The 14,726-nt window shown below is 40.8% G+C and overlaps 1 protein-coding gene across 1 annotated transcript in view; it reads left to right on the top strand.

The window, feature by feature from the left end:
* The first annotated feature begins 6,211 nt into the window (after positions 1 to 6,211).
* The window catches only part of ppp2r5eb (protein phosphatase 2, regulatory subunit B', epsilon isoform b), a 121,802-nt gene continuing 113,287 nt past the window's right edge, over positions 6,212 to 14,726 (top strand). Inside the window, exon 1 of the mRNA XM_072271539.1 lies at positions 6,212 to 6,895. Within this exon, the coding sequence (XP_072127640.1) occupies positions 6,742 to 6,895 (154 nt within the window). The 5' untranslated portion in view covers positions 6,212 to 6,741. The remainder of the gene's footprint in view (positions 6,896 to 14,726) is intronic.

Genomic DNA, 14,726 nt, shown 5'->3' with positions numbered 1-14,726 from the left:
AGATTGTTGCTCGCTTCAGTTGTTTGCATGATTGATTTTTTTTCCTTTTTCTCTTACACATCGGGTGTTAGTCTTTTATAATTTATTTTTAATTGGGTTCTTTTGGGATTCTTGCTTTGTAGCTACCTGTAAGTAAACCAATCTCAAGGTTGTGTAATTTGTACATTCTTTGATAATAAATGTACCTTGAATCTTTGAAATGCTATCATTCATATTTTGGTATTACTGGTCTCTAACTTTATCAAGTTTAGATTGTTCAACCAAATCACCTTGAAGACAGGCCCTCTTTTCACTTGACTACATGTACAGGACTATGATGCGAAGCAGAAGCCCTAACCATAGAATTGTAAAGATTAAAGCACAGAAAGAGCCAATTGCATCTATGTCAACACCCTGAGGTTAGTTTTAATTTGCTTTAAAAACATCCTGACCGAAAACCAGTCAGTGTGGCCATTGTGATCACACTGATAACTTGACTCAAACTCTCTGATCTGCCTATGCCGGGAGCACTATACATGTTATCAAACTACAAGTTTATTATAACACAGGGTCAGTTAAAGACAAGAAAGACCTTGTACTTCACCTTATATTTCAGGAGATTCAAAGTCCTTTACAGCCAGTCAAATCATAAACAAGAGAAATCTGCAGATGCTGGAAATCCAAGCAACACACACACACAAAATGCTGGAGGAACTCAGCAGGCCAGGTGGCATTGATGGAAAAGAGTACACAGTCGATGTTTCAGGCAAATATTGCTTCTGACCATTATTTGATGCAATCTGCAAGAGAGCATGATTACGAGTCATAGAGTATTACAACTCAGAAACAGGTCTTTCAGTCCATCAAGTCCAAGCTGAACTATTATTCTGTGTAGTCTCATCAATCCGTACCCTTCCTATCCACGTATTTATCCAAACTCCTCTCAAGTGTTGAAGTCGAATCTGCATCCATCACTTCTGCTGGCAGCTCTTTTGACACATGCACCCACCCTCTGAGTGAAGAAGTTCCCCTTAAACATTTCACTTTTCACCCTTAACTCATGACCTCTAGTCCCAGTCCCACCCAACCTCAGTGGAAACAGACTGCTTGCATTTACTCTAATTTTGTATACCTCTATCAAATCTCCCCTCATTCTCCTCTGCTCCAGAAAAATTATGCAAAAAAATTCTGCTTCCAAGTAAACAAACTGGAAATGCTTACAAAGTAGATATGCATGCAAGGAGCAGACTTAAGGTTAGTACGGGAAGACAAATTTACTTCTTGATTAAGAAAAGCTTTTTTCTTCTGGTATTTCATCCAACAATTTTAAAATAGGCAAAATACAATCTGTAAGACTGAAGTAGAGGTAATGTTGCTAATAAAACTTAAGGAACACAAGTAAGTAAAAAAAATCAAAGACCTCTCTCACACATGAGGAATTCTGCAGATGCTGGAAATTCAGGCAACACACATCAAAGTTGCTTGTGAAAACAGCAGGCCAGGCAGCATCTCTAGGAAGAGGTACAGTTGACGTTTCTCTCTCTCTGTGTGAAAGACCTCTCTCTGTGGCTTAGGGAGTAAATCCCATGACGAGCTCAATTACTTGTTGGACACGCTTGCCAACCTGAACAGATTCAGCATGCATCAAGTTGGCTATCTCAGCAGACATATGTTCTTTTTCTACATAGGAATTAAGCAAAAAGGAGCTGGAGGTGTATACTCTGCACTTCAACAAGACCATGGCTCATCATTTACCTCAAGCATCATTTTCCTGCCTTTCCTTCTATCTTATAATTCCTTTTGCATCTGGAAATCTACCAGTCCGTTTTGAATGCCGTCAGTAACTGAACCTACCATAGCTCTCTGGGCGGAGAATTTGAAAACCTCACCATAATTATTATCCACCATTATTTCAGTTCTATGTGGTCCGAGATAGTGTTGCCCTGGTTCTAGACATCACAGCAGGGAAATTATCCTCTATGTACCAATCCTATCAATTTCTGTAGGAATTTTGTAAGTTTTAATGGTATCCTTTCTCATACGTTTAAATTTTAAAGGACACAGTCAAGTCTACCCATTCTCTTCTCAAAGAAACAGACCTGTCATTCCAATAACTAATCTGGTGTATATTCATTGCAATCCCTCCAATCATTGTATCCCTTTTTTTTAAGGCAAGGATTTCAAATTTGTACACAATACTCCAGATACTCACACCTGTGCTTTTGTACTGAATACTCCTGGGATAAAAGCTGATGTCTCACTGTTGTAACTGCATGTTAGCTTTCATTAGTTTGTGTGCAAAATACCCAGACCCCTTAAAACATGACTATTTCCAAACCACTCAACATTTAAGAAACGCTCAGCATTTCTGTTTTTCCTTCTGATGAATAAAGCTCACAGTTTTCCACATCATATTCTATTTTGTAAACTCAGTTGGTTTGCTCTCACTGCTGCCATCAGGAAGAGGTACAGGAGCCTCAAGATTCACACCACCAGGTTCGGGAATAGTTATTGTACCCTTAACCATTCTGTTCTTGAACTAGAGGGGTAATTTCACTTGCCCCATCACTGAACCTATGCACTCACTTTGAAGGACTCTATCTCCATTTCTTTTTTTGCCTGTCCATAAGACATAAGACATGGGAGCAGAATTAGGCCATTCAGCCCATCGAGTCTGCTCCGCCATTCCATCATGGCTGATCCCAGATCCCACTTAACCCCATGTACCTGCCTTCTCACCATATCCTTTGATACCCTGACCGATCTTCTGCCTTAAATATACCCATGGACTTGGCCTCCACTGCAGTCTGTGGCAGAGCATTCCACAGATTCACTGCTCTCTTTCTAAAAAAAATTCATCCTTACCTCTGTTCTAAAAGGCTACCCCTCAGTTTTGACGCTGTGCCCTCTAGTTCTGGATACCTCCTCCATAGGAAACATCCTCTCCACATCTAGTCCTTTCAACATTCAGTGGGTTTCAGTGAGATCCCCCACCCACCCCGGCATTCTTCTAAATTCCAGTGAGTACAGGTCCAAAGCTGCCAAATGCTCCTCATATGTTAACCCCTTCATTCCCAGAATCATCCTTGTGCAACTCCTCTGGACTCTCCCCAATGACAACACATCCTTTCTGAGATACTCCTAAATGGACATTGTACCCGTGAATACTACCTCACTTTTTAAATATTTATTATTTCAGTTCTAATCTATTCAGTATACATATACTGTAATTGATTTACTTATTATTATTATATTTCTTCTTCTATATTATGTATTGCATTGAACTGCTGCTAATTTAACAAATTTCATGACACATGCTGGTGATAATAAACTTGATTCTGAATGAAAACTGTTAACAATAGTCCAAGTGCAGCCCGACTAGTGTCTTATAAAGGCTCAGCATTATCTCCTTGTTTTTATACTCTATTCCCTTAGAAATAAATGCCAACATTTCATTTGCCTTCTTTACCACAGACTCAACCTGTAAATTAGCCTTCTGGGAGTCTTGCACAAGGATGCCTAAGTTCCTCTGCATCTCTGATGTTTGAACCTTCTCTCCATTTAGATAACAGTCTGCACTATTGTTCCCTTTATTGTCTTCTCTACATATTGAATACTATTGGATGTTTAGTTCCTATCCATAATTTCTATCCAGTCACATTTCCATAATCTTGATTGTATCATGCTCCTTTACATTTATTTGTAGGATTAATTCACCCATTTTATTGTGAATGTTCCAAACATTAAGACACAAAGCCTTTTAAGCTGGTCATTTCTCAAGTCTTCTTGGCGTTATTTTGCACCGTGGCTCTGTTTGTTTTTCATCCTTGATTTCTCAGCTGTCTAATCTGTTTTCCACCTCCCTTTTCTTGTTTCCCTCCTTATTTCCCCTTCCTCTGTCTCCCAGCTGCAAACACACAATCAAACATTTCCCCAGGATATTGGTCATAGATCTGTTTATGTGCAGTCTGCCTAACTACCCTAGAATTGGTTCCAATGACCCAGGCATTTAAATCCTTAACACCATTCCTCTAGCCAGGTAATCATCTGACAGATCCTGCTGTTTTTATTTTGACTAAAATGTGGCGCTGTAAACCTGAGATTATTCCCCAGCTGTACTATCTTTTATTCTGGAAATTTGTCAACAGCTGCAGATGTGCCTGTCTCTTCCCCTTACAATTGAATACTCTAACATTATAGCCCCCCCCCTTTTGTTCCTCCTTTCTGTGCAGCAAGGCCACTTGTGGTGCCACAAACATGGCTGCTGTTGCCTTCCTCTGATGGGCCATCTCCCTCATTGTTATCTGAGAGACAGGAATTGCAGATCCCTGTATTATTTGGCTTTTTCTACTGTGCCTGATGGTCACTCATTTCAGATATGGATAAGTCGAGGATCTAAAGTGCAGACAATAAAATCTGAGTGGTGGAAAATTCTTTGGAAGCATTGATCCAGCATTGACTATCCATTAATAGTCACTCATAGGCAAATAAGGCAAGTCAATATGGATTTGTTGGGAGTATATTGTGTTTAATTAATTTAATGTAGCATTTTGATTAGGTAATGGTTTTACAGACCCCTAGAAGTCTTTTAATTTACTGACTTTTAGGCTTTTATCAGTTAAATTGAAGCGTGTGACATAAAAGGGACACCGACAACACACTTATGCAGTTGGCTCAGAAACAAGCAACAGCTGTGCTGCTGTTATTTTCTGAGTGGAAGAAGGTGAGCAGAGACATTCTTTAGGCTCAGTGCTGGGGCCATATTTAATAGTCAGGACAAGGGGAATGCAAGTCATAGTTTCTAAATTTGTCAATAACACTAAACCCAGTAGTACTGTGATCCACAAGGAGGATAATATATTTGTCAGGATATAAACAGGCTAGTGGAATACACAGTATGATGGGGGAGGATTAATATAGAGATGCAAGGTGATGCATTTTGATAGGAAAAGTCCAGAGAAGCAATGTAGAAATATCATTCTAAAATGGACCCAGGAGCAGAGGGAACTAGGGATATGAATCTACAAATAATTGTAAATAGTAAAGTAGGTTGTGAAATGATTAATGAGGCTTTAATAACAGAGTTGTATACCCTGTAGTATAAAAGCAGGGAAGTTATGCTGAATCTTTATAAAGCACTGGACTACTGCAAGTGGAGTACTATGTTAAAGTCTAAATTGCACTTTTCAAGAAGGGTATGAAAACATTAGATATGGTCCAGCAAAATATGTACTAGAGCATGAGAAGATGGAATGCAGTTACAACGATTCAATCGGTAGCCTGTGACTGTTTCCTTTGGAGAGAAGACTTTAGGTCAAGGACTAAATAAACGTCACAGGCATAAAGAGAAAGACAACTAAAATATCACGAAGAAGAATACATTTTTTTTTAAATAAAAGTGGGTAGTTGTAATCTGGAAGGCTCAGCCTGCAGATATGCTGAAACCAGTCTCTTCAGGAGGGAACTGGATGAAGATGTAAAACAAAAATTGCGGAGTTACGGATGTGGGGCTGATGGGTGGAATTGGAGAGTTGCCCAAATGGCTTTCTTCTCTGCCGTAACCGTTTCTGTGACGGCATTTCTCACAGTGAAGCCCTTCTCCCTCATTGCCAGGCTGAAATATACAACCTCGACTTTCGCATTCAAATTTCTGGACAGCGACTTGGTTGTAAAACTCACAGGCGAACGCAAAATAAACACGTATGCAAAAACAAAAGTCAAATTTGACATACACATTAAAATGCAAATCAGCTGTAGATAATGGTACTAGTGTTTTGATCCCTCAGGCGGGTTTAGTACTGTATACTGCTCTACTTTCCCCAAGCTACAAACTTCCTTCAACCGTAACCAGGCGAGAGCTCACAGGGCTGTTTGTTCACCCCCCCGGCCTACGAAAACGGCCCCGATGGAACGACGTCAAAGCCGTTCAACCGAACTTCAATTTTCTTCCTTTCTTCCAGCACGGCCCGCCTTCCCCCGACCCGACCCCACCCCGCCCCAGTACACAGCCTTTCTCACGGCGTGACGACACTGGATTGACCTCGGCACCAACCGCTCAGCGGCGACATTTCGGTTTGATTGACATCGGCGGACAGCCAGTCATCAGGCGCCTCTGCCTTTTGACGTCGGCGGAGTGTCCCGACCCCTGCCAATCAACGGGGGACAGGGGGCGGGATGGAGCGGGTGGCCCGCCCATATCCTCCCTCCCTCCCTCCCGCCCTCCCCATCCTCTCCACACCCCCTCGCTGACTTGACCACACAACCCCATGTTGGAAATAGATACGGCCGTTCGGCGCTGACACAAAAGGAGGAAAAACACAATAGGGAGGGATAGAAAATACCACACGAGGACCTATCAGGAACGGGCGAGTACTGGTGAATCAAGTGCGCTCAAGGAATGTGACAGTTTTTTTTGGAAAAAAAAATATAAATCGTCTACTAATTGTTCCCCCATCGCGGAGGGGATCTGATCTCAAACACACGCCGCAGCCGCCCGATTTTATGGACGCTTGAAGTGAGCGGCCCCGAGGCGGCTGGCGCTAACTGGACAGGAGCCTGGGGGGTTGCTGTGGCCCCGAGCTCGCCTACACGACACCCCCTCCCACCCCTCCGATCGAGAGGCGGAGAGGACGCCGGCCGGTGGTGGGTGGGGGGCCGCCCGATCGTTTGCTACCGCTCGCCCTCCGATCGCGGGCTGCTGCTGCTGCTTAACGCCACTTTTGCGAGGTGACCAGGCGCCGGGTTGACGTGATCGGAAGGGATATGTCCTCGCCTACCGTAACCACTCCAACGGAGAAAGTAGATGGATTCACCCGCAAGTCCGTTCGGAAGACCAAGCAGAAGCGCTCGCAGAGCTCCTCGCAGTACAAGATCCAGGGTAAAGCCGTCGACTTGAACCCCCTGCCTCTACTGAAAGGTAAGGCCACAAAAGTCAGCCTTCACACTCGGCTCCACCAGTAGTGCCTGCAATATTCCACTACTGGATTCCGTCCCCATTCATGCACTTTTTGCAAAGTTGTTGGGGTTGGTGGGGGGGGGGGGTGGGTGGTTGTGGCAATGTGATTGGAGAAGGAGATCTGGCGTGAACTTGACCAAAGAGAAGAATAGATATCATCAGCACAGTTTATAATGATCCTGCATGGTCAAATCCGTTAAGTAACTTTTTATTCCCCGCTGCAGAGGTTTCTTTAATGAAATGTAAGGTTGTGCAAAGTTCGATGGAGACATTCAACGTAAATACTGGTTGAAGACATCCCCCTTCCGCTATACTGTTCCTGACACCCTGATATGATGTTTATAAGGTTTGTCTGCAGCTTCCTGATATAAATCTAAGTTAGGGATTGGATTCTCCTCATATCTAAGTGGTCCAGGTACAGTAGAAATGTATTCATTGTGTGGTTGCTAGGCTAACAGTCCCTGTTGTTAAAGTAACAAGGGTCTTTTGAGGCAATTACTTGTAGCTTTTAGTGTTAAATATATTGTTTGGGGAGCTTGAGTTATGTGCACCTGTAATATTGAACTAATTTGCATTGATCTGGGGAGTTACAATGACTTTATAAAGCATTATGATACTATGAAACCAGGGTTTTGTAAGATTTTCAAAATACTCTGTGTTTGCCTCCTAAAATATAGATAGCTGAAAAGTTTGTGGACAATGAAGTTTTGCAGTAGTACTGATGAATTATTGCAGTTTTTAATTTCCATGTATATGAGATCTAGGATTCTCATACCCGTAATTGTTTCAGGAAAAAAGCAAGAATGGTAACCATAGATAAAATTATATTTGAATGTTTATTGTGCGGTATGCATAATGCAACTGATAAATGTTCTTAGGGTTTCTAAGGATATAAGCTATTTCCTTATGTTATTGAACTGTCTTCTGTTTTTAAAAGAAGCAACTCCTGATTGGATGAATCCTATTTTTCTGCAGCTAGTTCTATTGGGTGCAAATGATATTTTTAAATTCTAGGTATTGTGGTGATGTATCCTTTTAAGTATACTGGTGAATGCTAGCGATAATTCAGAGATTTGTCTATCAACTGGTGTATATTAGCAATAGCTGGTTTGTCTGTCACAGTTTTGGTAGAAATTACTGGTTTAGTTGTTGGTACAAAAAGTTAATGATGCCTGTAGAAAAGAAGGTTAATAGAATAGTTCAATTGAACATCAGATCACGAGGATAAATCAAATGATTCATGTCTGGCATCTGAACCTTGGAAATCTTCAGGTTAAAATTTGTATAGACTTGGTTGTTTATCTCTTTGACTTAAGAATGACAATATAGCATTTTCTGTGAGGAAATTGCAAGATTATTCCAGTTGATTAAGAAATGTAATCTATGTATAAAGTAGTCATGTTTCCAGAGCAGCTTTTCGTCGTTATTAAATCCATGAACATTTCCTTGTGTGCTGGTATTCCCCCAGTTATTTTAATAATTGTTTAAAGTTTGTTCTTCTGTTACAGTTGGTATAATAATCAGAATCAGTTTTATTATTTATTTTATTTATTGATATAGTGCAGAACAGGGCCATCCGCCACAAAGAACAGTACTGCATAGCAACCCACCGATTTAACCCCTGCCTAAACCATAGGACAATATATAACAACCAAGTACCTACTAACCAGTGCATCTTTGAATTGTGGGAGGATGCCAGAGCACCCAGAGGAAACTTGTACGCTCTCGAGCTCTCTTATGGATGACGCTGGAATTGAACTTCAAACTCTGACGTCTCGAGCTGAAATAGCATGTACTAACCACTACGCTACCGTGGTGGTCTGACATATTATCTCTCACAGATGTCATGAAATTTGTTTGGCGGCTGCTGTAAAGTGCAACACATAAAAAAATTACTATACTTGACAATAAGAAATGTATATAGAAAATAAATAAGTAGTGCCAAAAAATCAGGTAGTGTTCAAGGTCCATTCAGAAATTTAACTGTGGAGTGGAAGAAGCTGTTCCTAAAACATTGTATGTTTCCTCAAGCTCCTGTACCTTCTCCCTGATGGTAGTGATGAGAAGAGGGCATAACCTGGATAGTGAGGTTCCTTAATGATGGATGCTGCCATTTTGAGTTACCACCTTTTGAAGATGTCCTCAGTGTTGAGATTGCTTGTTCCCTCGATGGAGCTGGCTGAGTTTACAACCCTCTCGTTTTTTCTGATCTTGTGCTTTTGGGCCTCCTTACCAGACAGTGATGCAATTAATCAAAATGATTTCCGCAGTATATCTGTAGACATTTTCTCAAGCCTTTGGTGACAGACTAAATCTGCTCAAACTGCTACTGAAATAAGCTGTTGGTGTGCCTTCTTCATAATTGCATCAATGTGTAGGGTCCAGTATAGATCTTCAGGATGTTGACCATAAGACACAAGAACAGAATTGGCCCATCAAATTTGCTCTGCCATTCCATGATGGCGGATTTATTATCCCTCTCAACCCCATTCTCCCTGTAACCTTTGAGACTACTGCCAATCAAGAGTCTATGCTATCTGGTCTGCTGAGTTCCTCCAGTATTTGTGCGTGTTGCAAGAATCTATCAATCTCCACTTTAAATACACCTAAGGACTTGGCCTCCATGGCCATCTGTGGCAATGAATTTCATGGCTTCACCACCCTCTGGCTAAAGAATCTCTGTTCTAATGGACGTCCCTCTATTCTGAGCCTGTGCCCTTTGGTCCTAGATTCCCTCACTATAGGAAACATCCTCTCCACTTCCACTCTCTCTAGGCTTTTCAATATTCGATAGGTTTCAATGGTTCCCCCTCATTCTTCTAAATTCCAGTGAGTGCAACCATCAAATGCTGCTCTTACATTAACCCCTTCATTCCCAGAATCATTCTTGTGATCATCCTCTGGACCTTCTCCAATGCCAGCATGTCTTTTGTTTTAGATGAGAGGCCCACAACTACTCACGATATTCCAAGTGCGGCCTGTTCAGTGCCTTATAAAGCATCAGCATTACATTCTTGTTTTCATATTCTAATCCTATCGAAATGAATGCTAGCATTGCACTTGCATTCCTTATCACTGACTAAACTTGCAAGTTAACCATGAACTTAAAGATAAAGCCAAACCATTGGGCACACCTATTTGGTATGTAGTCAGAGATTACACAGTGAAGAATTTAAGTCTGCTGATTTTGCTTTGTACAGTATTTATTTTGCTCTCCTTTCCAACTTGTCCAGCTCAGGATCTTCGAAACATAATGATTTCAGGAGTAAAACAAGTTAAGCTCGTTCCAGATTGGCAATCAGACCTGGGTCATGTCAATTCCGTACATTTTAGGAGCACAGTGGATTTAAGAGCACTTGGAATATAGTTTTTCACTAGTAGGTCACTTGCTTGTTCAATTTTGCAGCTGAGTGTAGTGTGGTCTAACTTGTGAATCTGTGAATGCTATCAATATAGCAAAGTCTTATTCCATTAGGGTTAGTAAGAAAATATTGTTATTGACTTAATTTCAGATCTTTCTCAAAAATACTTTGCTGTTTTGTGCTGATTTTAAGTCCAACTGGCTACTGGCACCATAAGTTAATGAGGCCCTCTCTGAAAAGGAAAGTATACATCAATTGAATGATTCAATAGAATGCCAGATCATGAATGTATTTTGATTGATTCTGGTCCAAACCCTGAATCCTGAAGTGTTGTTCGTTTATAATTTGAATCAACAGACTGAGTTGCTTTTCTCTTGAGAAAAAAGAGCAGAAGTTTTGCCCAGTAGGGGCTTTTAAAATTATTAGAAGATTTTAATAGTGCATGCAGAGGGAATGTTTCCACTTGTGAACATAAATAGAGCTGATCAATAGAAAATAGCCACAAAGATGTTCTTTACTTGAGAGTGGTGAAAATGTGGAATTTGCTTCAAGGAGTGGCTCAAGGGAATAAAATAGATACATTTAAGTAGGGGCCAGCTGAGAGTATAGAAAGTATAACAATAAAATTTTAAATTAGGAAGGTAAAGAGTAAGAAAAATTATAGAAAAAAAACTTATGAAGTCAGAGATAATACGTTGAGTAGAGGGTAACCAAGGAAAAGAATGGACTATTAGGGATGAAAAAAGTCATTTGTATGGTGGGGAAGGATATGGTTGAGGGGCTTACTGAATATTTTGTGTGCATATTTACCAAAGGTAGTGTATTTAATTGTTGCTGTTTGCAATTAAAGACCAAGTGCGTGAAATAATGAGTTAGGATAAATGGAGAAAAGCAGTGAATTTAAGATCTTTGAAAATGCGTAGTCATCTCTGGATGAAATATATCCCAGATTTTAAAAAATGGAAAGGCGGGTATTACAGAGGGTCTGACGACAGTTATTCAAGTTTCTGGCTATAAGGATGGTGCCAGAGGATTGTAGGACTGCTAACTTTGTGCACAAAGGAAGGAAGAAGGAATAAACCAAGAAACCAATATACCGGGTAAATGAGTTGTCTTTGGGGTACTGCAAGTCTGTGTCTTTGCTGTTGCTTTGCTGCGTGCTTGAATGCTCGGTGGTGGGTGCCGATGCTTTTAGTTGCTGGTGTGGGGAGGGGGTATCATTGCTTGCTGCTGCTTACGCGTGGGACGGAGGGGAGCTGGGGGGGGGGACTTTGGGGTTCTAACATTTAACTGTCATTCATTCTTTGGGAGCACTCCTGTTTTCATGGATGGTTGTGAAGAAAAAGCATTTCCGGATGTATATTGTATACATTTCTCTGACATTAAATGTACCTTTGAAACCTTTGTGTTGGGCATGTGGCCAAGTGGTTAAGGCGTTTGTCTAATGATCTGAAGGTTGCTAGTTCAAGCCTCAGCTGTGGCAGCGTGTTTATGTCCTTGAGCAAGGCACTCAATCACACATCGCTCTAGTGTCTGTGCAAGGAGTGGCGCCCCACACAGACTTCCAATCTGCGCCTTGTAAGGCATGAAAATGCCCAACACAGGCCTCTCATGTCTGAGTCGACGTTCCCTCCCTCCCTCCCTCCCCTTTGAAACCTTCGAAATTAGAGTAGTTTAAATTTGGTAGGCAACTTACTGGAGTCCCATTCTTGGGTGTTCATACAAGCCTTCATTTAGAAAGCATGGATTTGTTAAGGGAAGGCTGTGTTTAACGCATGATTGGATTTTTTTTGAGGTAACAAGATTGTTCTGTAGGATAGTGCATTTGATGTATGTACTCTGCTTGTGTCTATCTATGACCCACTTAGCAGACTGGTCAAAAGTACAAAAGCCTGTGGGATCCAAGTGAGAGTGGCAAATTAGATGGAATATTGCCTAGAAACAAAGACAATACAGTGGGTTCCGCTTATTTGGGACAACTCTTGGATTTGGAGCATGCAATCATCAATAGCATTGTATGAAAGCAGACCATTATCTGGAAGTAGAAAAAATATGGGAAGTGTAGTAGTGAAACTTAGAAGAGAGATTAGGGAAGCAGAGGGAAATAATGTATTTGGAGGGTTGCAGTAAGACACGGGGAATGTACAGTGCAAGGTGAGGAAAAACCAGGATCTTGGAATGTATGTACACTGATCCTTAAATGCCACATGACAGGTCAGTAGGGAAGTTTCAAAACAGCATAACTTTGTCAAGTCATTAAAAATCTAGAAAATAACAGGGAAATTTAGCTTGAACAATAAACAGCATTGGTCATTTCATAGCTTGGGTACTCTGTACAGTTCTGGTCACTAAATTACTGGAAAAATATTGCACTGGAGGAGTGTGGATGGTACTTTTGAGGATAGTGCAAGACTGGAAGATTGTAGCCATGAAGAAAGATTGGATATGGTACTGGAGATTTAGATAAGGGATTGTAAAGGAAGAATTAAGGGCTGTTTCTCTCAGTTGCATGGTCAGAGACCAAGGTACATAGATTTAGAATAATTGGCAGAAGAGTGGAAGAGACCAAAAAAGAAATCACTTGAAGGGTAGTAGAGGCAGTAATGCTTATCACTTTTAAATAACAGCTGTTGTGACCTGCAGGGGCATGGAGCCGGTAGTGAAGGTGTGATTAGGTGGGGCAGGCTTTTTTTTTTGCAAGTTTTCTGTTATTTCTGATGAGAGAGAGTAGAATAGAGGGAAATATTAATAGACTTAAACAAGGACATTCTGCAGAGGAACATAATGCCGTGGATGCTAAACAGCACTTGTGTAAATGTTATAGATTCTGTAATAGTAATTTTTTTTATCCAATTAGGTGCTGCTTCAGGAATCCTTTTGAAAGACTTATTATGTTCATATTGAATCGTGCTGCTCCAATTACGATAATGTGGTTAGTGTGGTAATGCACTATACTTTGTAGAATATACTTGGCATTTCTCAATTTGGCACAATTTAGAGAACTTTAACACAGCTTTCCATCATTTTTCATGTTTTTATACCTCATAATTGTTTGTGTCCCTATACTATACAATATGAATAAATTCTGTTCTTGTTTCCATTCATAACATTTTCCAGGCAGAGAATGTTTATATTGGTGAAAAATTCGAAGGGAAATATGCAGTATAGTTGACCAAAACTGTGATTCACCAGGGATGGTAACCATGGTGAATCAAAACGTTAAGTTGTAGAAAGGAATGAATAATGATGTGATGTCAAGCTTAAAAGTTGGAGAGCATCAGGCTCTTGCTGTTTGCTTTATTCCATGGTCCAGGTGAGGTTAGTATGGGCCAGAGGAGAATATGGAACCTGCTGGCTTTCATGCCTAAGGTGTATGTTAGGTAAATATTAAACAACCCACCCAAACAGTGAGAAAGATATGATTTTCAAAATTATTTTAACATCTTCCTGTGACATGTTTGCTCGTTGCTTCCCCTTATTTAGCAATTCATTGCAGTTGAGCCATGATGGTAAAATTAATTTTTGTACCTACTTATTTGACCAACGTTAGTTGGTCAAATAAGCCCTAGTAGTTGAGCCATTTAACCTTCATAATGTACCCCCGATACCTTTTAATTTGATTGATAAAGGATAAACCTGTGCCTTGATCTGGATTGAGAAAGAACCTTTCTATTTACTGCTGTCTTTAGCTATTGCATTTCTGGAGGAAGTGTGATAGTCTTCTGTCTGTTGCTTTTCAAACACCAGCTTTATTTGAAGTCTTCCATTTTCTGAAGAGAATGGTACTCAGAATTGAGGAGTAATACTGCAAGGATAGAATCCATTCTGTTGCCTTTTATTTTTTGTTCAGACAGATAAGGGGTGATGGACTAGATAAAAAGGCGTTTTTTTCATTTGATTTTTTTTTTACTTTACTGTCCATTACGCCACTGGCATTTAGGGCATCAAAGAAGGTCCTTCATCGGTCCTTCATCTCTGGCGGTGTTCAGGGCTCCCTTCTTCATGTCAGTAGCTTCCTCTCAGTTTTCACTACTGTCAGTCACCTAAGTCCTGGGGTGGAGACTCAGGAATACCATCACATTCAGATATAGAAGGATTCTTCATTGCTGTTTCCATAACCATTTTGTTTTTCCAGTTAGGGTTGTTATCCCTGAGCAGAACCCTTGAACCTGGAGGACCCGTGGACCACTCTAAGTCTGGCCTCTACCCTTGACCTGTTTGGCATGGGTGACCCTACTATGAGCTGAATCACAAAATCCTGACTCCAGCCAGCCTAGCTCTCCAGGTCATTGAGGCATGCAAGCCTCCAAACCCAACAACAAGGCTGTGGTCCTCTTGGAGGTTTTTATTTGTTAGGGATTTAAAAAATAGGAGCTGTAATCCAAAAGCTGCATTCAGTCACAAAAGGATATATTTGAAATTTTTTTTCC

This window comes from Mobula birostris, chromosome 1 (assembly GCF_030028105.1).
Source record: "Mobula birostris isolate sMobBir1 chromosome 1, sMobBir1.hap1, whole genome shotgun sequence".
NCBI classification, from domain to species: Eukaryota; Metazoa; Chordata; class Chondrichthyes; order Myliobatiformes; family Myliobatidae; genus Mobula; species Mobula birostris.
This window is presented reverse-complemented; position numbering and strand designations above follow the sequence as displayed.